The 27,687-nt window shown below is 31.8% G+C and overlaps 2 protein-coding genes across 4 annotated transcripts; both read right to left on the bottom strand.

Annotated features, from left to right (window-relative positions):
• Positions 1-6,137: 6,137 nt before the first annotated feature.
• LOC139495147 (chelonianin-like) lies at positions 6,138-11,821 on the bottom strand. 2 transcript variants are annotated; one of them, XM_071283325.1, is made up of 5 exons: positions 11,674-11,821; positions 9,079-9,262; positions 7,996-8,046; positions 7,209-7,371; positions 6,138-6,281 (listed from the first exon to the last, which is right to left on the bottom strand). In XM_071283325.1, the coding sequence occupies exons 1-4, from the start codon at positions 11,719-11,721 to the stop codon at positions 7,214-7,216; spliced, it is 441 nt and encodes a 146-aa protein (XP_071139426.1). In that variant the 5' UTR covers positions 11,722-11,821; the 3' UTR covers positions 6,138-6,281; positions 7,209-7,213. The 2 variants fall into 2 exon arrangements, with proteins under 2 accessions (XP_071139426.1, XP_071139428.1); XM_071283327.1 differs by lacking the exon at positions 11,674-11,821 and adding an exon at positions 11,603-11,633.
• A 4,465-nt stretch (positions 11,822-16,286) lies between these two features.
• Positions 16,287-23,095, bottom strand: LOC139495146 (whey acidic protein-like). 2 transcript variants are annotated; one of them, XM_071283324.1, is made up of 6 exons: positions 22,953-23,095; positions 21,336-21,457; positions 20,706-20,760; positions 19,549-19,636; positions 18,803-18,849; positions 16,287-16,391 (listed from the first exon to the last, which is right to left on the bottom strand). In XM_071283324.1, exons 1-6 carry the CDS (start codon positions 22,995-22,997, stop codon positions 16,347-16,349), a joined length of 402 nt encoding a protein of 133 aa, XP_071139425.1. In that variant the 5' UTR covers positions 22,998-23,095; the 3' UTR covers positions 16,287-16,346. The 2 variants fall into 2 exon arrangements, with proteins under 2 accessions (XP_071139425.1, XP_071139424.1); XM_071283323.1 differs by lacking the exon at positions 22,953-23,095 and adding an exon at positions 21,830-21,976.
• Between the last annotated feature and the right edge of the window lie 4,592 nt (positions 23,096-27,687).

Raw genomic sequence — 27,687 nt, 5'->3', positions numbered from 1 at the left:
GTCTCTCGCTGCATTGAAGACCTATTGGTGACCTGCTGTTGTCAGTTCTATTGTCGGGTAGGTAATTCATTGACACATTCCCCAATTCCATTCTCAATTGTATTACCTCTTTTCTATCACAAATTGATCATCAATCAAACTTTACAATAAATATCTAACATTTCATAAAACAATTTGTGAGTAATGACGTTAGTAGTTATCAAAAGAATCAAGCTTATATTTTAATACGCCATACATGCGTTTCGTCTACATAATACATGTGTCACACATCAGGGTATAGCGCCAAAGTACGCCGGGCGTGATAAAAAAACATGTAAGCTGCCAATACGGTAGTACTTTTGGACGCATTCAACTTGCCAATCATATCAGTATTGTGTGTACAACGAGCTTTAAACGTGTTTATGGTGTACGAGAGGCGTACATAAGAATATCGTGCGTTCAAATGAAGTATGTCTAGCGTTTTTCTAATGTAGATAAAAAAATCACGCTACGAAGGAAAACGTCCCGTAAACATATTTGAGACGTGTCACGGTCGTATCTGGGATGTTTATCCGTGCTAATGGCGTTTCTTGGAAGTGTAGTTATAGGGTGTTTGTTAAAAACACGCCCCGCATACGTTAAAGTAACAGTCAAACGATCTTGAAGCGTATACAACGTGTCCTAAACGTGTCTCAAACTTATCTGTAGCCTTTTCAGCGCGCTTGTAGTGTATGTATTACATGCGTGTAGCGAACAGGTATACGCTTCACAAACTCTTGAGCTAGATGAAAATTTGTATGCTGTAAAAAGGTTCAGGGAGTTTCAAAGTTCACCAAGCGAATACCTATGCATTTCGACGTACCTCAAACTTATGCAACGCGCGTTTAACGATTGCTTAGCGTTCCTCTTGCGTGCACCTAACGTATACAGATTTTGTCAATTTTCCCTGTAGGTCTAGTGCACGTCGGTCTATAAGCCAATGTGTGACGCCAGCATAAGACTCAAAATCAAAATAGTTAGAAAGCCAACAAGTACAAAGTTGAAGAGCATTGGGAACCAAAAATTCCAAAACGTTATGCCAAATACGGCTAAGTTAATTTATGCCTGGGACAAGAAAATCCTCAGTATTTTGAATAATGCACACTTTTGCAAACAGTAAATTTATAAAAATAACCATATAATTGATATTCATGTCCACCGAAGTGCTAACTACTGGGCTGATGATATGCGTTAGATAACACATACATGTTGACAAGTCTATCTATCGAACCCATGCATCATAATATTTAAACACTAGCATTTTTCTTAAAGAGTAAAAGTGATCTTCTTGAAGATGAATCCCCATAAATTTCATTAAATAAATGTATACGGAAATATGACCAAGTGCTATCAGATAGATACATAATTGAAAATATAGTGTATTGATGAAATGGTTGACATAATATATTTTGTCGATAAAACAGTCAGTTAACAAGCTATTCACATCTATAATAACAACCATGCATTCTTGTTCTTTTCTCCTGACATCATGATGCACTTTTGAAATACCAATGTAGCCGATTATTGAGTTGGATTAGCCAGCTGTGAAATAAAATTACGTCAACTGTTATAGGTTTATATTTATTTATTCAAAATAATGTTAAAAGTACAATTTGATGTTTAGCATATTATTAAACATATCTAAAACATGTAAACACGAATATATCGAAATATAAGCGTAAAACTATATATCCAACATTTTCTAAATTTGAGAATGCCTATACCAAGTCAGTTGTTGTTCGTTTATTTGATGTGTTTTATCATTTGATTAGAGACTTTTCGTTTTGAATTTCCCCCGGAGTTCAGTATTTTTGTGATTTACCTTTTTACATCCTAATAATTGATGTTTCGAACACAATAATATCCTTGAGTGGGACGTTCACATGCATTTCTTTTTCGCAAAGGTAAAAAAAAATAGGAATGAGACGGATATTTTCTACATGTGTATGCCCTGATCTTTAATGTTGACTAAAATAATGAACTACCTCTTTTCCCATTTGGACAGCAGGCAAAGTATTCATCAGCAGGCCCTCCAATACAATTATATCCATACGGACAATTATTTGATCCGACAATCATTCCACAGGTACGAGACGGGTGCGGATCGCCATATTTACAAGCTATCAAATACAAAATTAGTCAATCATTAAAAGCAACAACAACAGATAAAGCGGAAACATTTTATACCTTGTAAATGGATAGATACATTTTTTAATACGTTTTACATTTCGTCTTTTTCATGTGTGTATATACTGCAAGAGAAATGCGCATTTATTTATAGTAGTTTACAAATATATGTATATGTATATGACATTTTTTGTTTCACAATTCTTATTTGACAACATTTCATTTCATAGTGGTTTGTATATGATGGTACATGCAAACAGTATTTAAAAATATTCCCATATAATAGACATGTTGAATATAAACCTCACCCTGCGATTGAAACAAAATGATACCATACATGGTTTATGAACATATTGTATTGCCATTGCGCAATTACCTATACCTAATTTTTGTTCATTGCTTTTATTTGATAATTGTCCAAGATATATTGCTTTATTTGTTTTAAAGTACCCGGTGAAATGTTAGTAAAAACATAAATAACAATATACTTAGATCATATGCGTCGTTAGAATAGTGCATACTTGGATTTGAAATCCATACACTTCATAATATAGAGGGCCTAGACCTGAGTGTACACAACCTCTTGTGAAATTTCGGGTTTTAGTCTGCAATTCGCATTAATATACAAATTCTAACTGTTTATATATGTGCTTCATCGGTGATGTATTTGTAAATACCTTTCTGACGTAATTAAACCTTAGCCTTGTATTTTTGACGTTTCCTATAAAGCACCCTTTCTTCTCTTCATAATATCTGAGGGTAAGCTGTCCAATTCTCACTGATGCTGGTTCAATTATATGTATGTACTTATTAAATGCAAACAATATGTAACAGAGATTATTAATCAATATCAAAATAGAGAGGGTCAAACATACGCATGTGACCTAAAACATAGGAGTTATCCATCCTACCGAAAGTCTATCCCCTAAACAATGTTTTGGTATCGAGTAACTTCCTTTTGACTACTTACGAATCGGGCAGCATACTGAGTCCCTACAATAATATCCCCATTGGCATGATGCACCACCCGGTTCTAGTCCACAATGACCTTTTGGTCTTCCTTTTTGACAGACTGTTGGAAGAATAAACAAGTTATTTATATTTACCTGACTCCATTAAGATATTTGATTTCAATAATATATTTCATTTAATGAGAATGACACCATTTCAGTTGAAAGTTTTATCAATTCAGATTCCAATTTGCTTCTGTTTCTTTAACAAGCAAAAGTAACTCGGATAACAATGCAGAACTTCTAATGAAGAACGTAATCAAAATAAGATAAAGTGTCTTTATAAATAGATATAAGATGTGGTGAATCCAATGAGACAACCCTCCATCTAAGTCACAATTTATAAAAGTAAATCATTATAGATCAAAGTACGGTCTTAAAAACAGAGCCTTAGCTCGCACCTAACAGCAAGCTTAAAAGGGCGCCAACATTATATATATCTTTAACTTAATCTTAGATCCTTCACTATCGATATTTGGCTAATCTGTAATCAATTACATTGCATGCGTAATATATCATGTTGTCTAGATTCTACAGATGAGGAAAGGTTACACAAGTCCACTGAAATCTGAATTTTTAAGTTCAATCTAGGTTGCCTAGAGTTCTAGAGAGATGGACACTGTACATGTGGTGTTGCCTACCAAAAGCACAAGTTTGAATCCCGGCAAAGATTTAACATTGTGGAGCTGATATTTAGAGTAGTTTTAAATTGAATTATTCTGAAACATGACCCATAAGACTTACCATTACAGTTGACGCTACCAACAACACAAACGATTAATATCCAAATTGGCCACATTATTATGCGTATGGTAAGACAAAAAAAATCGGGAGATCGTCTTATCTTTATATTGACAGGTAAAATAATGTTAACGCCTTTGTGTTAAATATTCATGAAAGATGTTTTCTACATTTGTTTTAAGATCCGTGTTTGTTTACGCCATGATTGATGACATTTCATATAAAACATGAATTAGACAAATAACATCACCACCATAAATTAAAAGGGTAACCACATGTATTTTTGAATTACGTGAGGGCTAATATACTATTTTAAGTTCAACAACATGTAGTAAACAAATGTTGATCTGAATAGCTCTTGTAAAGTAAAATAACAAAAATACCGAACTCCAAGGAAACGTCATATCGGAAAGTCCCTTATTTTCAGTCTTTCAGTCAATTTTTAGATCAATAAATTCAGTTTAGATACTTCGCTTGCAGTCAGATGTGATCTGTTCTGTCTATGTAACACTGTTGAGGAGTTGTTATTTTGCCTGATCACTTCAACCTGAATGTATGAAAAGTAATGAGCTGAAGTTAGTTAACTGCAAGAAAATGTCAAAATCAAATAGAACTAACCGCTGTGGTATAGTCTGAAAATTGACAAAACTGACTAATTTATTTTTCTGATATGTTGAAAATAAATGACTTTAAACGACTTTAATTAATTTAACAGCGAATCCATATTTTGACTATTTTATTTCTTATGTCTGTTTAGTTCACGCATCATTGTAAATATAACAGAATTTGATGAGACTGTCATCTAATTGAGAGGCTTAGCGCTTTAAAACCAAGTGAGGAATATGACATTTCTTGTCAATTCGTTTTTGATGTGTTTTGTCATTTGATTTTGCCATGTGATTATAGACTTTCCGATTAGATTTTCCTCTGAGTTCAGTATTTTTGTGATTTTACTTTTTGCACAGTAATTGATCGCTTGTCGTTTACCTCTCCGGAGACCATTATGATCAGTGAATATGTATGACAAGCTATATGAAATCGCTTAAACTCTCATCGGATCATGAAATTTAATGTTGACTATAAAACTAGATTTAATCCACCATTTCCTACATAAGAAATTGTCTATATAAGTCGGGAATATGACATTTTTATCCATTGGTTTGATGTATTTGAGCTTTTGATTTTGCCATTTGATTAGGAACTTTCCGTTTTGAATTTTCCTCGGAGATCAGTATATTTGTGATTTTACTTTTTGGTTTTCGTCTCCATCTACGAATACAAAGTCTGTCAAAAATGTCTCAATATTGTACAATGGTTTACAACAGACGACCGTGTTGCTGCATTGCAATCCAGCCCAACGCAATGCTACTACCATGACTTAATCTAAATTCGTAAGTACAGAAAGACGAACAGTTAAACCACCAGCATACAAATGATTTAGAGTGTTAAACCAAGTGATTGTATAGAAGATTGTTCAAATTGTGTTCCTTCTATGACGAGTCTAGATTAGGGTCACTTTAGATAACAGACAAAATAAGAAAATTGCTGCATTGATGCAAATGTGGATGATCAACCATTGTTCAAGATAACCTTTATTCTAAATATTATCACAAGTATTTACATCTCTTTTAATACTTGAAGGCTATAAAATATTCCGATTGCATTAACTATGGTAAGAAAATAACAAAATGCACTGTAGTGCAGTGTTTTGGAGAAGATTAAGATACCATATTACCGGAGGGACATTCAAACTCATTAATCGAAAATAAAATGACGACGCCATGACTAAAAGTAATATATTCGTTATAAATAAAAGATATTTAGACAAAAACAAGCCTGGTACCATCAATGAGTTGTTGTATCAAGCGAATGTGATATAAACTGGTTTTGACGAAAACGACATACTTATTGACAAAAATTGACAATGAACTCATCGCGTACATTATGTCCAAAATATAAGACTCCTTATTTTAACAGTTTTTCCAACATCGATGAGGTTCATAACATTTATTACATTCTTCTCTTTCTTTCTCAGATTTGTTTTGTATGAAGTCAGCCTCATAAGAGTAATGGATCAGGCCGACAAGAAGAGGGGCACAGTTGTTTTCCATGGGAAAGCTGATAGTTTAATATAGAACCTGTTTAATATAAACTCGTCACTTGTGCTTTGTGCATTTTTTATGTCAAGTTTGCTGTTGATAGACTCCTTCAATCTTTCCTGTTACTGATTAAGAAACAACATTTGTTTTATCAAAATCAATTTATTTTAGAAATAATACTTCATCGACAGCAAACAGCAATCCATCAGTAATAATCCTTAGGACATTATTTAGGACCACGCTCCAAAAAAAATGCAAAGCGGGTGTTTTCCGATGTGACAGGTTGCTACAAAATTAAACATGCTTTATTAAAAAAATTGAATAAAGAAATAGTTCATTCATGCCATACTCTATGCTAACATGGTTAGGCATTTTATTTGTGGATATTTCAGAATGAGCATTAGCGAGCGTGAAATGGAGGAATATATCGAATCAAATAGAACAAATTCAGTATTGTTATAAGTCGAAGCGTACAAAAATATCCTAGAAAAGTTTGACTATTCCCGTGTCTTCCCCATGAAGTATATACATGAGATTATATGCCATATGTGCAGCAGGATGTGCTTATCCATCCGAATGAGACTGCTAACCGGGTTTGTGATAACATGAGCAAAAGCAACGGGTGCCACATGTGGAACAAGATCTGCTTACCATTTTAGAGCACCTCAGATCACACCCAGGTTTTGGTGGGGTTCGTGTTGCTTAGTCTTTAGTTTTCCATGTTGTGTCTTTTTATACTATTATTTGTCTGTTTGTCTTTTTATTTTTTTAGCCATGGCGTTGTCATTTTATTTCGATCTATGAGTTTTACTGTCCTTCTGGTATCTGTCGCCGTTCTTTTACATTTACATATTTAATAATTTGAAAAACTAATAGCAGGGTGAATATATGTTTATTGCATAACATTATATAATAAAATTGTATTTAAGCAGCTAAAATGTATATATTGTAGTAGAGTATAAATAAAAATAACAGAAATCTAAACAGCAAGTTTGTACGCAGCTGTCAAACATTTTTTTTGTGCTACTTAGAAAACGGTTTAGTTTACCAAACGAAATAAGGATTTGGTTATTTTTTTTGTATATTTTGAACCGATCCTTACCAATTGTGCATTTTTGTTAATACCATATTTTATTTTATTTCTTTTCCATGTTCATATTGATTTCATTTGATTACCCATTGCATATATTGATTAAAAAAATAGAATACATACACTCATTATTTACTAGGATTTATTGGAACGGTACAGACACGTCCACAACCGTTTGAGCAACATTTTTTATCACTTGGACAACCCTCGTCACTACTGCATTCTACAACACAAGTACCGATAGTACCCGGTGGTACAAGTGGACAAAACCCAGGATTCGAGATTTCTGAAACAGAGTAAAAGTACGTGTATCCTAGTTGTTAGGAAGTAGTGAAAGTATACTTTAATCAAACGAAATAATTTGAAAAATGCATTTTGGTAGTAAAAGGAAACAAATTATCGTAACAGACCAAATAGGCTTTCCCAAGTTACCAGCTAGTTTTATAAACCCTCAAATTGCGATTATTTGTTTCTGTTTTTCCTTTTAGGTACTATATGTCTTTGAATTTTGTATGTTGCCTTACCTGACAAATTTTTTACTACCACTATTGCGTATACAATGTATATAACTATAACGATCGTGCGGAAATACAAAAAAATATTATATAAAAATATTTAAACAAAAATAACCCTGGTACCATCAATGCGTTTTAAACTCTTTTACTTCCTTCTTTATTTGACCTTTTCAAATTTTCTATTCGAGCGTCACTGATGATTTTTTTTATAGACGAAACGCGTGTATGTCAAAAATGCAAAATTTCAATCCTGGTATCTATGATGAGTTTATTTAAACAGCGCCATGTTATTATAACTGGTTTTGACGAATACGAGGTACTCATAAACGAAACTTATTATTGACTTATCGCACACATTATATACAAACTATGAAGCTGAGTACATCTCTACTTACGATCACAGGTATTACAACATGGTGGAGGTCCACAACAATGAAGACAGAACTCTAGAAAGTAAAAATCCCTTTAATGTATGTGTTACAAATTAACTGATGTATAATAGACAAAAAATATGGTTTGAGTTCCAATTAGACAACTCTTCATCCATGTAACAATTTGTCAAATGTCAACAATTATAGATCAAAGTGCAGGCATCAACGCGGATCCTTCCAAGCTCACACCGTGCAGCAAGCTATATAAGGGGCTCCAAAAATAAAAACAACGATCTAGTATATATGAAAAATGAGAGACGTGAAACACTTCTGTATTGCAATGAATTTTTATTGAGATGGTCGTAATTATAAATTAACTGTTCAATTTTCAATTTTAGGAATAGTAAGGCTTTTCTTCCTCAGGAATAGATTACAGAATGTGGAGCAGGATCTGCTTACCCTTCTGGAGCATCTGAGATCACCCCTATTTTTTGGTGGGGTTCGTGTTGTTTATTCTTTAGTTTTCTATGTTGTGTTATGTGTACTATTGTTTGTCTGTTTGTCCTTTTCATTTTTAGCCATGGCGTTGTCAGTTTATTGTCGATTTATGAGTTTGACTGTCCCTCTGGTATCTTTCGTCCCTCTTTTACAGAAGCTGTATTTGGCAAAACGTTTAGGAATTTTGGTCCGCAATGCTCTTCAACTTCGTTCTTTATTTGGCATTTTCAACTTATTTCTGTTCGAGCGTCTGTTGTAGACGAAACGCGCGTCTGGTGCAAATCCAAATTTCAATCCAGTTTATGATGAGTTTATTTGCGCATACCTTATTTCCATTCTCAATTTGTGTTGATCAACAATGGTAAAATTTTACAGCAAATAATTGATCTTTATACGATTTTTTTTTAACTAAAGAAGTCTACTGTTTTACGAGTTTTCATAGTCGTTGGTTTGATGTTCAATTGACGTTCGTTTATTTGTACTAATTTCGTATTCCATTTTTCCAACATTTAATTAAGGGATCTATCATGATGTGTCATAATTGGAGGGAGCATACCTATATTTCACGTGCTGTAATTTTAAAGGTGATAGACAAACGATAATACTTACTTGGTTTAGCCATACATTTCTCTTGACATTCTTTCAAAGTCCTGAAATTATTCCCATTGCCGCCACAACCACCATACCTAAATGTTTTGCATTGTTTCGAAAAAACATCGAAATAATATCTAAGAAAACTTGCTTTACATCCTCCACGCTGTTTTGGTAAACGACAATCACTCAAAATGGTCGACTACAACACATAAAATCATACATACAGATTTCAATATATATATGATATAATATTCCATATATAGCTAGATTTATACACAACAGTTAATACGAATGAAATAATAAATAAGATATCCATCAACTTTTGATTTTTTCTTCGTCTCTTTTTAATCGAAGTTGTCCGAATAGGAGGAGATCAGTGGATACATTTATGAGTCAGTAATTCATTAAAAAAAATACATAAAGGCAACACACACACACGTCAACATTAGTCATAAGGCAATCTCTAAGTGGACAGCATTTGTCAGGAATATTAAAGTTGTTATCGATTTGTTTTATGTATTTGGGCTTTTGATTTACTCATTTGATTATAACAAGATTTTATTCATAAAACAAGGACAGCTTATAGTAACATGTAAAAACATGTTTTCTTGATTTTCAAGTTATCATCATTTTTATCCGAACATATTAATTGCAGTTTGTTCGGTAATAGTGCAAAATAGATACATCATCATACTTTATTTCCTCCTAAAGGAGATTGACAAAATGCATATAAATTATGTACAATTACAAAGTTTTGAAATTAGATAATAGAATTAATGTCACTAAATATTTTGAATTCAAAAGTATTTACAGTCTACAGTATTTAAGATAGGAAAATCCTTCGTTAAGGACGTCTAAACAATGCTCCGGTGTTAAAAAGTCCAATAGAGCTTCGTGATTGCCAAGCAGAAAACAGGACACGTACTCGTCTGATTTTGAAAGCAGTGTGTATAAGAAATTGTCACTAGTCATTTCTGATAATCTTTTATATAGCAAGTGTCTTTGTGTTTGAAGTTCTGTGCACATTTTAATTTGATGGTAAAGTGTATCTTGAACAAAGTGTCCACACAAGTTACAGTTTCCGCTAGTCGGGGGAGTAGACCAAAGTTAAGCTACATGTTTAGCTGTTCGAAGTCTGCCAGTATATTTTGCATATTGCCATATAAAATCATAGCCATTGTTCTCAGACAATCTTAGAAATCGTGTAAAATCGTTGTCACTACGCATTCGCTCTTCCTTTCGATGTTTCTCATCCTGGTTAATCGCACTATTGACAATGTTTTTCCACTGTAATTTGGTTGGGAAACAGCCAGTAAACATATAGCTATTCAAAAAATTCAAAAGTGAATATTTTGATAAAATGTTAGTCACATCTGTGATGAATCCATGTTGTTTCCTACTGGTATCTCCGAAATACTGAAAAAATCTATAAATGAAAATTTGTTTGGTAAGTGATTGGGCCTTCATTTCACAAAGTTTATGCAGGAACATCAATTTCCGTTTTTCTCTAGTATAGGTAGTCTCTCGAGGTTGGTCATAGATTCACACATATCTGACCGTGTTCGTTTCGGAAAGCCTTGGATATGTTTAACAATGAAATGTTGGAAAGTTTCAAGACACCTTATGTCTTTTGGTTTTATCCCGTTCCATAGCTCACATCCGTAAAGTACCGCAGGTATAACAATTTTGTTGTAGAGGCCACATACAGTTAACGGATTTAACAAACAAGATCCAGTACCGGCTATAGCAAAATAAGCATTGCGACCCTTCCTACATGAATCCTGAATATCTGTGCTCGGTGATAAGTCAACCGTCCTTAATATTCCAAGATGCTTGGTTTCAGTTGAAATGTTAACACTTTTATCACCTAGATTGAATACAAAATCTAGTTCAGTTCTGTAGCCTAAGATAACAGATTTCCGAGGATTAAACTCAAATCTCCACTTAAGTGAATAATCGTACACACAATTCAACATATTTTGGAGTCTTTGTGGCGAAGTACCAATGCAAACTACATCGTCAGCAAATGATGGATTACTTGTACGAATATTTGAAATATTTGCGGTTCCAACTAATTCCAATTCATTTAAAAGGTCATTAGTGTACACAAAGTACAAAAGTAAAAGTCCGAAAAAATATTATTTACCATATCCCTGGAGCACAATGGCAACCTCCCTATTATCTAATGTTTCAGAAGCCTTCTTGTAAATTCTGCCCTGCCTTTTATATTTACAAATTACAGTTTTTATTTAACTTAAACATATGATTATCATTTTTGTGTTCTTTCTATATGACGTCATGAGATATGGTCGCCTTTTTAAATGACGTCACAATATGAAATTTTGAGAAAAACATAAATTTGACGTCATATTCGAATTTTGACTTATTGAGAACTGATAAAGAAAATCACACGTTGATTAACAAAAATCAACAGGTTAGGAAAGGGATGAAACTTGTAAGAATAAAATATTTACTAAAACATGTAAAACAAACTACAAAAAACAATATTAAACCCAAATGCAATGAATCAATGACTTACTTGTACACTACCAATAACACAAAAGACCATAACCAACACTGACCACATTGTTATAAAACAAGGTTACTTACTTGTACACTACCAATAACACAGAAGACCACTACCAAAACTGACCGCATTGTAATAAAACCAGGTTAGAGAACATATGACTGGTACTCAGTATTTATATTCACAAGTTATCGAACTGATTAAACAAGTATTGTGTTCAATATTCATTAATAAATGTTGATGTTGCATAATGTTAACAGGTGTTCATGTAAAACTACATGCATACATGTTAATCAATAGACTGGTGCAAACATTTATACGACAGGTGTATGCAAATGAATCCAACGCTGAAAAGAAGTGCCAATTCGCTCAGTGGCAAATTCGAATATTTGAAATTTCTTCTTTGAGAATATTTTGTAAGGTACACGATACTGTGTTCTTAAAAAAAATACTATTTTACTGATAAATGTGCGTAATATTTGTTTTGCAGTAAACCCTGCGATAGTCCAAGGTTAAGTTTTCAGTAAACCCTGCGATAGTCCAAGGTTAAGTTTTCAGTAAACCCTGTGATAGTCCAAGGTTAAGTTTTCAGTAAACCCTGCGATAGTCCAAGGTTAAGTTTTCAGTAAACCCTGCGATAGTCCAAGGTTAAGTTTTCAGTAAACCCTGCGATAGTCCAAGGTTAAGTTTTCAGTAAACCCTGCGATAGTCCAAGGTTAAGTTTTCAGTAAACCCTGCGATAGTCCAAGGTTAAGTTTTCAGTAAACCCTGCGATAGTCCAAGGTTAAGTTTTCAGTAAACCCTGCGATAGTCCAAGGTTAAGTTTTCAGTAAACCCTGCGATAGTCCAAGGTTAAGTTTTCAGTAAACAAAGACTGTATCAAACCTCCATGGAATAATACGTTAACATTTTACAGTAAACAAAGACTGTATCAAACCTCCATGGAATAATACGTTAACATTTTTCAGTAAACAAAGACTGTGTCAAACCTCCATGGAATAATACGTTAACATTTTTCAGTAAACAAAGACTGTGTCAAACCTCCATGGAATAATACGTTAACATTTTTCATGATTAAAATATAAATTCTTTATCAATGTTTCGAAAGTATAATTTTTTCTTACTTTTGGTATTTTACTTATAAATGTAGATTTTACTTTTTATTTACATTGAATCATAGGTCAAATTTATTCGTTCAGTGTACGTTCATTTGTGTTACTACATCTTTTGATTGAGTTAAGCCATTTGAATTGATATTTTATAGTGTGTCTTTCTATGTTGTGATATCACAATATTGTTTCAGATAAGGGTGAAAGTTTTGTATCATTAAAAAGTTTAAATAATTTTTTCACCTGTCATAAGTCAGGAATCTGATGTTCAGTAGTTGTTGTTTGTTGATGTGTTTCATAAGTGTTTCTCGTTTCTTAGTGTTTTTTTTTATTAATATAGATTAGACCGTTGGTTTTCGTATTTGAATGGTTTTACACTAGTATTTTTTGGAGCCCTTTATAGCTTGGTTTTCAATGTGAGCCAATTAGACTCCGTGTTGAAGACCGTATCTTGACCCATAATGGTTTACTTTAAAAATTAATGAAGATGTTGTCTCATTGGCACTCGTACCACATCTACCTATATGTATAATCTCAAATGGTTTGCAATCAATGAGACGCGAAAGATACCGAAGACAAACAAAAGTACACAAATCCCAACATAGAAAGCTAAAGATGGAGCAACACGAACCTCTCCAACAGCTGTGGTAGTGGGTGGTTAAGCAGGTGCTCCGGAAGAGCAAGCAAATCCTTATCCACTTGTGGTATCCGTCGTGTTTCTTATGTTAATACAATCTAAAACAAGTCTAAAATAGGTCTATTTGGTAGTCACATTCGGAAAATGGGGCGGGATTGTAGTTTCGAGCTGTTGCGGAAAAATGTTTTGTGCTTCACTTGGAAGACCTAGCAATATACCGTTGTTTGTAACGACATTTATGTAGTTTATGTATCCAATGCAGTGATGATAGAATAACATTAACATTTTAAAAATACAGAACGGGATTATTTTTTTTACATGATCATTTTATGAACCTTCGTGGATTGTTATGAAACTTGAATTTCGTCGAAATCGTTGCAAAAGTGGTAAAAGATATAAAATGGACAATCACAGAATAAATAAATTTGGTGTATTTACTGTCTTCTGATTGGTTAAAAGCACTAGTTTTATTTTCAATGTTGTCAATTTTTGTGGCGACACGCCCACTCTGACGTTGTGTATTCATACGCCAACATGTGTGTACGTTGTTATTGTTAATATAAAGAATAAAAAAATTTCTTTGAGCTTTATTTTTGATAGAAATTTATTTATAATGAATTGCAATAATTTATTCGCGGATTATTCAATGTGAAAAGTCAAAAATTAATTTTATGGGTCAATAAATTCAAAATAAATAATAGCCATTCATTAAATAAATTTGAAAACAAACAAAAACACTTTGACCAATCAGAGAAACGGAAAAAGATAAGCAAAAGTCAACAACAAAATATTTATCATAAAAAGCTACACTTACATGAAACTTACACCTATTCCGGGAATACCCTTTATTATTCCGAGGGTCAACGATATACAACATGGGCTGTTTGAGTTGCACCATTGTTTGAGATGTATCATTGTATTGCTTTAGCAAAAACCAAAGTACCAATCTAATATGTATGACACGCGTCGTCTGTCATAAGGAAACATAGTTGAATGATCTATATGGGCGGTCGATGTAGGGGGTAACGGGATCCAAGTAGAAATCTAGCTGTTGAGATCTTCAAGAAATAATAACGTGCTTTATAATAAATATATATTAAATCAAATCACATTTCAGGTGGCTGGTTTGAGAACGAGGCGTAAAAAGATAACAAAGCAATACTTCATCACTCGATATTGTACTGTTACACTAATGTTTGAAAGATGTAGCAGGAAAATAAACATGTTTTAACATGAAATTATCATTCCTTGGTATTTCATTTACAACAAAATACATGCTGTATTCCAAATAATCTACTTAATGCATGTGATGTGAATTGTGCGGTATAAAGGCTGATAAAATTTTATAAACAATTCAGTAATAAACAAAAAGAGTATTAACATTATACTATGATAGTAACACAGGCACTTATTCTTGTTGTTATGTGTTCTATAATTATAAATTTATAATTAATTAATTTATATTGTTTTGATAAACATGAATAACAATATTTCATCTGAGAAATAAATCAAACGCAAGAAAAAGGTTACAGTGTGTAATTATTAGTACAAAGTTAACTCTACTGTAAGAAATGTCACTAAGTAAACCCATGTTTACAATATTTTGTACTATAAGCTTTTAATGCATTAAAATCAATGACATATAAATATTTTATACGTCTTAAAATTTACATGTAGAGTAACACGTTCACCATCATCAATAATAATGTTATAATAAAAAGTAGGGACACGTATACTTATATAGTTAATAGGGATTCGTATGGGTTAAAAAATAAACAGTATGACTGGACAAAAAATTAAAGGATAGAGAACATTAGATAAAAAGAATAATTATCAAAGATACCAGGCTAATTAATAGATACACCAGAGTAACTAGTAAATGATGACATCACTATCCGGACCTTGATTTATGATTGCGTCAATTATCACTTTACTTGTGTACTACATGTATGTATAACATTGAATTAAACTGCTTTTGTCTTAATATGTCCTGATCCTAGTCAAGATAATGTCAGTTGTCATCTTATACTATGGATTCACCATTATTCGTTTGAGACTCATTTTCCTGGATTTAGTGGATAAACCGAAATTAAATGTTCACCGAATGACCAATTTTATAAAGACTTGTATGCATACCATGTCAAAACCACAAATTAAACATCCACGAACATAAAAGTTTGCCTTTATCCACGAAAATTGGTAACCACGAAAATAGACGAAACCACAGCAGTTCGTCTCTGTGTGTGTTGCATTTTCGTTTGTTCTATGTTGCACTCCAGTGTTTCTGTTGTTTCGTTGTTTTCCTCTTGTATTTAGTGTGGTTCCCTCGGTTAAATTTTGTAACCCGGATTTGTTTTTTCTCTCAACCGAATAGCGAATTTCGGTCAGAAGTATACTACTTTTGCCTTTATTTAGCATAGTATTACGCTTAAAATCCTTCAATGCAATATTGACATAACATGCATAATTTCATTTTTAATAGGGTTTTCATCGTGCTTCCGGTTTAAAATGTGCATTACACTTCAGGAGATTAAGCGCTTTAACTGACACCTTATATTGTTTAAACCTCTCGATTGATTGATTGGTTGTTGCCTTTTGATGCTGAAAATAATGGTACGGATATTCTGTACAAAAACTAAAGTTCACCAATGTGAATGATGTATGGAGAGAAAAGATGGCATGAAATTGTTGTGCTGCTAATTCATTGACGCTCACTTTCATTTTGAATTTATAGAACAAATTGCGTTTCTATGAAATACTTTTTTTTACCGAGTAAGGAATATGACAGCTGTTATCTGTTCGTTTAATGTGTTTGAGCTTTTGACATTGATTTTGTCATTTGATTGGCGACTCTCCGGTTTGAATTTTATCGTAGTTCAGTATTTTTGTGAATTTGCTTTTTACTCTTTTGTTTATGTTTTGAACAAAAATATATTTGAAAGCAAACAGCTTGTTTATTTGTTCAAATTTATTATTTAGAATAGAACCAGACAATAATTCGTATCAAACACTACCCTCTTCCAGACCATCTGGAGGCCATTCTGTCTAGGTATGTCTGAAAAATTGAGAAAACAAAAATATATAATAGGATATACAATGGTATGATTTAAAAACGACAAAATGAAAAATAAGTCGGTAACTTTCAGACAAGAAACCTATACAACACATATTAACGTTGTGTGTAAGGTTTATGTTTATGATAAAACTAAATCCAATATGTAAAAATAAATCCCATATGTAAAAATAAATACCATATGTAAAACTAAATCCAATATGTAAAACTAATTCCCATATGTAAAACTAAATCCAATATGTAAAACTAAATCCCATATGTAAAACTAAATCCCATATGTAAAACTAAATCCAATGTGTAAAACTAATTCCCATATGTAAAACTAAATCCAATATGTAAAACTAAATCCCATATGTAAAACTAAATCCCATATGTAAAACTAAATCCCATATGTAAAACTAAATCCAATATGTAAAACTAATTCCAATATGTAAAACTAAATCCAATATGTAAAACTAAATCCCATATGTAAAACTAAATCCAATATGTAAAACTAATTCCAATATGTAAAACTAAATCCAATATGTAAAACTAAATCCCATATGTAAAACTAAATCCCATATGTAAAACTAAATCACATATGTAAAACTAAATCCAATATGTAAAACTAATTCCCATATGTAAAACTAAATTTCATATGTAAAACTAAATCCCATATGTAAAACTAAATCCCATATGTAAAACTAAATCCCATATGTAAAACTTAATCCAATATGTAAAACTAATTCCGATATGTAAAACTAAAACTAAATCCCATATGTAAAACTAAATCCCATATGTAAAAATAAATACCATATGTAAAACTAAATCCAATATGTAAAACTAATTCCCATATGTAAAACTAAATCCAATATGTAAAACTAAATCCCATATGTAAAACTAAATCCCATATGTAAAACTAAATCCAATGTGTAAAACTAATTCCCATATGTAAAACTAAATCCAATATGTAAAACTAAATCCAATATGTAAAACTAAATCCAATATGTAAAACTAAATCCCATATGTAAAACTAAATCCAATATGTAAAACTAATTCCAATATGTAAAACTAAATCCAATATGTAAAACTAAATCCCATATGTAAAACTAAATCCAATATGTAAAACTAATTCCAATATGTAAAACTAAATCCAATATGTAAAACTAAATCCCATATGTAAAACTAAATCCCATATGTAAAACTAAATCACATATGTAAAACTAAATCCAATATGTAAAACTAATTCCCATATGTAAAACTAAATTTCATATGTAAAACTAAATCCCATATGTAAAACTAAATCCCATATGTAAAACTAAATCCCATATGTAAAACTTAATCCAATATGTAAAACTAATTCCGATATGTAAAACTAAAACTAAATCCCATATGTAAAACTAAATCCAATATGTAAAACTAAATCCCATATGTAAAACTAAATCCAATATGTAAAACTAATTCCCATATGTAAAACTAAATCCAATATGTAAAACTAAATCCCATATGTAAAATAAATCCAATATGTAAAACTAAATCCAATATGTAAAACTAGATCCCACATGTAAATCTAAATCCCATATGTAAAACTAAATCCAATATGTAAAACTAAATCCAATATGTAAAACTAAATCCCATATGTAGAACTAAATCCAATATGTAAAACTAAATCCTATATGTAAAACTAAATCCAATATGTAAAGCTAAATCCAATATGTAAAACTAAATCCAATATGTAAAACTAAATCCCATATGTAAAACTAATTTCCATATGTAAAACTAAATCCAATATGTAAAACTAAATCCAATATGTAAAACTAACTCCCATATGTAAAACTAAATCCCATATGTAAAACTAAATCCAATATGTAAAACTAAATCCAATATGTAAAACTAACTCCCATATGTAAAACTAAATCCCATATGTTAAACCGAATCCCATATGTTAAACTAATAATCAGCATCACTCAAACTGATAAAATATTATACTACTATACCTTATCAATTAAGCGCAATTAACGTATAGAAAGATGTGTATCCTTGGAATTCTCAAAAATGATGTACATGTATTTTGCTTAGATAAGTTCTTTAAAAAGTCCAGTTAAGATTTCTTTTCTCTTTCCTCAATTCAGTTCATCGTCACTTCCTCTTTGGTTAATCATGGATTCTATTATATCTGAGTGTTATGTTATTTACATGTATGTTCCACTTGTATATTATAAAATTCGAACGTAACTTAAATTAAACGTCATGCAACAAAATTGCAAATCAAATAAGGATATACAATAACTTGAACAACTTAAATAAGGACACTATTCACAAAACACGAATTATGAAAATAATTAAGTATCAATGGTCCAATTTAAAATATAGGGAAAAGTGATGTGTTTGGAAGATAAGAGGATAATACTTACTGGAAGACTACAGTCTGCTCTGCAAGCAATATCACAACATATTAAACCTAAAAGAAAGTAAATAATGTTTTAAACACATGAATAATTTGAAGTCAACGACATGTTAGGTCATAACTTATTGTCGTTTCTCAGCTTGGAAATTTTAAGGAAGTAACAACTTTTGATAACAGGAATTTTTAATTAAATTTTTGGAAAGGTGGAGATTATTATCATAAACAAATTGCTTCATTTAAAATCTCTGTAAAAATAGTTTCTGAAATTGTAGAAACGGAAAGGACAAAGTATTGTGTATTTTGTGAATATTTAAAAGATATTAGAAGACAAATTATCGTGCTCCCCTAAATTTTCCCCTAACACAAATAATCGGTAACTAAGTGTTTAGTGTGAAGTGATATGAAGATTTTTATTCATGTTTTCCCCCCTTCGGTATTGTTTTTTTATTATGCATTTTGATCACAATTTTATGGCTTCATACCTTTAATCACTTAAAACATAAGTTGTATTTTTATGACCATTATTACTTCATCCTTTGAACGATTTTCGTCTGTGTGGATAAAAATATCAAGAACTTTGCGCTCTTCTATATTCTTGTGAAAGTAGAAGAGACTAATATGACACTCGATTGTAAGACAGCATGAAATGAATAGAGAATAACAGTACTACTGTAACAACAGACTAGTTTCTCCAATCAAACAAAACATGTTTTATTCTGACGTGTTGCATGTAAAAGTACACTAGCTACTTACCATAAGCACATTGCATATCAGAATTACACACTGAGGTGTGGTGAGAACAGTTTGAGGAGGGTGGCTTACGACAAGCTGATCTTGGTTCCTGAAACGTTTATATCACATTTGTTTTATTAGCTATTTGATCTCTCTTTATTTTATACTTTGTAAATACAGCTCAAACCACGCCTCTATTGGGGAGATATATAATATTTATAGATATGTTTATTGGTGAACGTACTGTTTAACATTTATGATGTTTGTATTTCATCTCATAGAGACATCACTTGGGAATTCAACCAGTATAGAAAAACATGGTAGCGCCTAAATTTTATTTCTGAGAAGGTCCAAATATGGAGGTAATGGTAGTATAGAATTTTAGTATATTAAGTTTAAACTATTCAAGGCATACACATGTTGAAAATATGCCGCACATTGGTCAGTCTTTTACCCTTCCGGAGCACCTGAGATTATCCCCAGTTTTTGGTAGGGTTCGTGGTGCTTAGTCTTTAGTTTTCTGTGTCGATTTTTAAGTTTGTGAATGTAAGCATGGAATCAATTTAGGGAATCCGCATTACAGATAAACAGATCGTTTCCAACCGATTTTGTATGATTTTATTTGAATTAAAAATTAAATTCGTGGAACCATATAACGAATAATGATACATCTACAAAGTAAACAAAGAATAGAAACTCTTGTCTGGATCATGAATAAACGAAGGTGACAAAACTGCCAAAGTAGGTACAATGTGGGTACCCTCACATTAAATCTATGTCTCTAATAACGTTGAGTAAATTATACAAATACTCATTGTGATTAAAAAGCTTTTCGTTCGCATGACACATGTTTCAAAGCCTTTAAATGGCGCATAAACAAAACTAAATAAATACGAAAAGATCAAAATCAACAGCAACAGCAATTACACATTTACACATCAAATGCAGTATCTTTTTTGATTTTACTGACATTCAAAACTTAGCAAACACAATGAATAGGGAATATCATTTGTAAAAAGCGTAAGTCATTGTTTTTAACTGTTCTATCTGATATAAAGTTTCATTTGAGTGTGTAGGTTTTCTAGCGCAAATCGAAGATGTTTAAATGACAAAATCAAATGAGTTGATTACAAAAACTGAAATTAGGAATATGTAAATAAACGTTTACAACCACTTACCTGAATCGGTTCTCTGCAAATCCAGCGTCCACATTCGGAAGGACAACATTTCTCACTTCCTGTGAAAGAGGTTATGTATAGACGATGATTTTATAGTGTAAATAGAGAATTGTAGAGGTTTATCATAATAAAAGTGCAATGTTTAAAATGTTAATTTGATGAGGGACTCACATGTATTTATGAACAAGCATTTAAATGTGAACATTAATTTTCATAAGTTGAGGCCAACAACTTAACATTAATTTGTATATCAATTTTAAGGATAGTTTGGTACACTTGTTTCGGTATTTTTAACACCTGATTGATTCTGTTTAACTTTAGATATCATGTAAACAATGTGTTTCAATCGTGAATTTGCAGTGCTTGCTCCGTGTTGAAGGCATTGCACTAAAATTGAGGTAAGAAACTGTTATATAAACCTTATTGCTTTGGTTAGTTTTTTTGCGCATTTCCTTTAATTTCATGGGTTGATACAATTTTTCTTGTGTTTTCTGTGAAAACTTGTTTTGTTGCGCTCTTTCGATTTGTTTTGGTTATACGTGTTGTAGAGTTGCTATTTCATTGATATTTACCCAACATCACATTTATTTCACATTGATATCAGGTTTGGTTGAGTAAGAGCTATTGTACTTGCCTAAACATTCTTCATCTTTCCCAGATCCGGTGCAAAATGAAGTTGATGGCAATGCTTCATTGTCTTTACAACTCTTGAAAGCATGACAGACACCAGGCTTTGTCACGGTACTCTGCGACTATAAGTTTTAATAAATTATCATACACATTTGACAAAATCAAGTCGAACATGTCTCTAGCTTAAAACTCGTATAGACAAGTATAACTCTTGAAAGAGGAATTTAAGTTTTGTTTATCGAAACAAACATTCTCTTCAGCTTATTTAAAAAAAACCTACAGGTTCTCGGATTTTTTAAGGACACTTTTGTGTATACTTGTTCCTTTAAGTGACACCACACTATGTTTGCATTTCATTTTTTTGTAACCAGATATATTTTTTGAAGATATTTACAATCATACAGCTTATTTTATAGACATTTCATTTTCATCTAAACGCATTCAACATCTAGATTTATTTTATTTTATGACATTTTGAATCGAACGTCACTTACTAGTGTTTTGTAGACGAAACTCTCATATAGCGTACCCATTACAAACCCCAAATATCTGTTAAAAAGTACAGTGAAATATAGCCAAACATACATATATATATACAGTTTATAATCCATTGTCCCACTTTTTAAAATCCCTAGAGTTCCACATAAAAAGTTATGATTCCCCCACATTACTTAATGAAGTAAAATGTTCTTATATAAACAACCTAAATAAACATTCTCTATTTCAATGTTACGTAATTAATAAAACAAATGTCAATGCCATAATTGTAATTACGTTTTCTCTGTAAATTTTATAAATAAATATGGTATAAAATAATGCATGTAACTTAAAATAATCACATATACACTAATTTGCAATCTAAACTCTAAACGAACGTGTTGATGTATAAATGTTTCCACTAGCCTTTGCAACATAACCAGGAAGGTCAGAGGACATTAATTCAAAATTATCTGTACTATTGCAGTCGATTTTTATTTTATTGTTTCTTTTGAAATCGGTGACTGCAAAAAAAAAAAAGCAAAACCACAAGAATACTGTACTCTAAGGAAATACAAAACGGAAAGTCCTTAATCAAATGACAAAATTAAAAACTCAGAGACAGCAAACGAATGGATAACAACTATTATATTCCTGACTTGTTTTTTTGCATTTGGTTATGTAGAAAATGTTGGATTGAACCTGGTCATATAGCTAGCGAAACCTCTCACTTGTATGACAGTCGCATCAAATTCCATTATGATGACAACGATGCGTGAACAAATCAAACAGACATGATAGGTAAAAATGTCAAAACTAGTCTCTTCTACTTTCGTAAGAATATAAAAGAGCGCAAAATTCTTTATATTTTTATCCACACAGACGAAAATCGTTCAAAGGATGAAGTAATAATGGTCATAAAAATACAACTTATGTTTTAAGTGATTAAAGGTATGAAGCCATAAAATTGTGATCAAATTTAACATTGTGTTATTATCTTAATTAATTTAAAAACAAAAGAACATATGTTACAAGGAAGCACAAAAATGCATATATCAAATTTAAGAACCGCATTCATTAATTTCTATAATAATTTTTATTTTAATGAATGCTGTTTAAAATCATAATATCTAAACAAACCTTTACTGGATAAATAACACACAACATAATAATCCAAGACTGCATTATAGTATTAAACCTGTCGAATAACAAGGTACACAAATACACAATGAGAAAGTTTAGTTTTATATTTGAATATTAATGTTTAAGGTGTGTTTTTTATGTAGCAGGTATTGTGATGACGTTACTACACGACGTAAGTCCTGTGTTGTCATTTTGATGTTATATTTCACATGGCCATAAAAGTGCGAGGTTTGGCATGCCACAAAACCAGGTTCAATTCACCATTTTTCCTTTAAAAATGCCCTGTACCAAGTCAGGAATATGGCCATTGTTATATTATAGTTCGTTTCTGTGTGTATTACATTATAACGTTGTGTCGTTTGTTTTCTCTTATTTTTGAGTTTAAATTCACATTGCGTTAAGACGTGTCACGGTACTTGTCTATCCCAAATTCATGTATTTGGTTTTGATGTTATATATATATGTTATATTTGTTATTCTCGTGGGATTTTGTCTATGTGTGTTACATTTTAGTGTTATGTCGTTGTTCTCCTCTTATATTTAATGCGTTTCCCTCGGTTTTAGTTTGTTACCCCGATTTTGTTTTTTGTCCACGGATTTATGAGTTTTGAACAGCGGTATACTACTGTTGCCTTTATTTAATACAATATCTTAAAATAGACAATTTAAAATAAAGATAGAGAACAGTGACTTACTATAAAGAATTACAAAAATTGTACACACATTTAGAATTCAAAAATATCGGCTACAAAAGAAATACAGACATACAGACTATCAAGAAAAACGTATTGCTAGGGATATGTAAACGTTATAAATTATATTCCCCACTGTCTGATATTGGTTGTTTTTCGTCTTCGTCTTCTAATTTCTTCGATATTTAAGAGATGTTTCATTTAACGTAAATTAAGTATTAGATCACACACGCCCTTATTGGTGTTATTTGTAAATCATACGACCATGCGACCGCATAATTAAACATGTGTGCGGTTTGCTGTACCATCAACGCCTCATGCTCATAATGTAATTAGAAGTAATCCATTGTCCAAATGTGCATCAAAACTATGTGTTTTTATACCAAATACGAATGAAGGTTTACATAGTAAATATATCTTGGATGAACTACATTAAGGTTTATGTACCCTTCTGTAGCCATTTTTGTACGAATTTTTCAAACCTTAATTGTATCAAAACTAAAGATATAATAAATAATAGAGATAGGCCATTTAGTACATGTTCCAAGGGCAAACTTGATGCAAAGCATTATTTTTTACTGTTTCATTGCATTTGATAGAAAAAGAGGACTTTGTGGCAAATAAATCAAGATTTTTATAGAAAATCCACAGCCTTTAATACAGAGATTTTTGTTATAAAATTTGAAACATAAATTACTCACTTGATTTTCTATGATGTGCTAGTGTTTATTTTTTACAAAAAGTTCTAAGTAACCTGTAAATTCCAAAACACCTCGTGCTGAGTCACAAAAGTCGAGCGCACCCTAAAAGGTGTACTTGATTTTGACCATATTTATACTTGTCTTAACCAATAACTACATTTATAAACTTGTTTTAAGGAAATCAATGCTAGCACTGCATGCAATAATCCTATATCTATCAGTCATCAAATTGCCAAATATGAGAGTACAAGGATAAAGGCTGTGGATTTTCTATAAAAATCTTGATTTATTTGCCACAAAGTCCTCTTTTTCTATTAAATGCAATGGAACAGTAAAAAATAATGCTTTGCATCAAGTTTCCCCTTGGAATATGTACAAAATGGCCTATCTCTATTATTCATTATATCTGTAGTTTTGATACAATTGAAGTTTGAAAAGTTCGTACAAAAATGGCTACAGAAGGGTACATAAACCTTAACAGAAAGAATGTTATTGATAGAAGCAGAATAAACCGGTTTGGTATATAAAACCAATACATAGACAATAATAGTGCATTGACTTGACATATCAACGATATAAGGATGAGACTTAGAAACGTGGAAATGCGAGGCTATGCCGAGCTATTTCCCCGTTTCGGGCCGAATCCTTATATCGTTGATATGTCAAGTCAATGCACTATTATTGTCTGTATACTGCAATCTAAAATAGTACATTTTCAATTGTTGTTTAGTGTGTATGTAATTATTTGATTTAAATATTGGGAAACTCCCCCCTTTTATTAAAAAGGCCTCATATCATGCAGGCGGGGAAATGTACAGCACAATGAAATGTACATCTACCTCCAGTCGATGATGAACAAGTTTGTTTGAGAATGAACTAAAATATCAACAATAAGCATAAACATAATGATATATAGTTTGCAAACCAAAAATATTAACAAGTGAAATATGTTTTTTTTTCTAAAAATTGCAAAAGAAATAAGTTTATGTCGTTGTATATATTGGAACCAAGAACAGGTTGAATAGGTCGTATGAATAATTAATTGATAATTTCGTCAATTTCTATTTAAATATTCATGAGAAAAAGTGATATCAGGTCAGTGACTGTATATGACATAGAAATATACAGTCAACGTATTTTGACTGCTTAAATAGAACGAGTGCAGTATAAATGCAAATAGTGAATTGAATACTTAGAAGTAACAGATTAAAGCAAGGGATCGACTATCACGGAATTTGCAATTACGGTAAACATACAAGAATATCTTTTCACGTAACTCGACAAACGGGAATTAAACCACACACATCTTTCAGCCCAGAAATTAGTTATATTCTCCGTAGCAGAGATTAATTGGACATTTGACGCGGTGATTGAAGTGAGTCTACCATGTTTAATGTTTGGTAATAAAAGGAAAGTTGACACTGGCCGAGGAAAGTTGAAACTGGCAGGGGATAGTTGACACCGGCCGAGAAAAGTTTGATACAAGTTGCAGAATACACATAGGATACCACGACGATTTGACTTAACAAAAAAACCAAACAAGGAATAAAGTCATAATAATGGCGCAATGAAGTCGAATGCAAAAAGGAACCAGCAGATTGACAAAAGAAGTATACATGTATAATCAAACTATTAAAGAACTACTCGAGTGCGACAGGTTTCTTAGCATGCTACTTTCTAAATCGAATGCAGCAGGCTTTACTTACAGTTCAGTCAAATTTAAGTTTTCTGGCTTACTTTGATTTCGCCATTGAAACGTCCGGAATTAAGTAGATCATTGCCACTGACATCACATGGGAAACAATCATTGACAAATGAAACAGAAGAAAAACTTTTGCCTTAATGTCATGAAAGCGGGTTATTTAAAAGTATGAATTATCATGTGACCGTGACGGCATCAAAGTTTTTATTTCATGATTTACTAAAAAAAAAAAGAAAAACAAATTATAAGAAATGATTGTTATATGTTTTCTGTCTATTCGGAATAAACTCAAAAATGTGGTACATACTTTTAAATAACCCGCTTTGAAAGCAAAAAGTGTAACAAATTTTGAATTTTGAATTTACCTCTGTGGATAATTCTGACAATGAATTTCAAAACTGAATCTGACTTAATCTGAGCGTCACTGATGAGTCTTATGTAGACGAAACGCGCATCTGTCGTATTAGATTATAATCCTGGTACCTATTAATAAAAAACCTGTTTTATAACGTTTCACTGCGTTGACATAAAAATGTCTCTTGAAACGAAGAAATATGAACAACCGTTTCACAAGAAAAAAAAAAGAAAGATGACCGAAGGGACAATCAAACTCAGTATTTGAAAAAAACTATAGACTGAGCAACACGAACCCCATCATAACTTGGAGACTATATTAGGTGCTCTGAAAGGGTAAGAAGGATCTGCTCCTCGAGAAAATATAACACCCATTAATTACATATCACATGTATGGTTGCCTGTAAACTAGTGTAAAATCAATTATGTTTAATGAGATCAATATTCGTATGGTCAGATCATATGTTTTTTTGTACGTCAAATAAATTCGTACAATGCATGCTTTTTCAATAGAAGTTGTGACTTTATAATGCATTCTTAATATCAGCAATTTTGCGCCTGTCCCAAGTCAGAAGTCTCTGGCCTTTGTTTGTTAGTCTGGTATTTTAATTTTAGTTTCTTGTGTATAATTCGGAGTTCAGTATGATGTCCATTATCACTGAACTAGTACGCATAGTTGTTTAGGGGCAAGCCGAAGGACGCTTCCAAGGTGCGGGAGTTTCTCGCTACATTGAAGACCCATTGGTGGCTTTCGGCTGTTGTCTGCTCTGTGGTCGGATTGTTGCTTTGACACATTCTCTTTTTCCATTCTCAATTTTATTAATAGTACGAAAACATGAGACGAGGATTTATTTTGTGAATATTAATAGTAAATACACTCTATCAATGGCTACTTAGTATAGTAGCATTGTATAGTATGAATAGTATTTCGATTATTTGGTTTTGAAATAATTATAATAGATCAGGACACATAGGTAGAAAAGCCGTTAACCAATTTTTTGATAAACAAGATTTTTCATCAGAACCCTGCCAGAAGATATAACTTAAATATCAATACAACTATGAATTGAAAATTGTAAAACTAAGAAAAAAGCAAAATAATTATTATGATGTCACACATTATTAATGGAAACTATAATATTTAAATAACGTTCATTTTCAATTAAAGATATGCTTTAGGTCACAGTATCTTGTTTCCTGTGAATGAATCGCCATGACTATGCATTTTATATTCTTAAATATCGTAGACATGTGGTTGTATACAGTATACCGTTATTATCTTT

The sequence above is a fragment of the Mytilus edulis genome, chromosome 11 (assembly GCF_963676685.1).
Source record: "Mytilus edulis chromosome 11, xbMytEdul2.2, whole genome shotgun sequence".
Taxonomy (NCBI): domain Eukaryota; kingdom Metazoa; phylum Mollusca; class Bivalvia; order Mytilida; family Mytilidae; genus Mytilus; species Mytilus edulis.
Note: the sequence above shows the minus strand (reverse complement) of the source record. Positions and strands in the feature narration are given on the sequence as shown.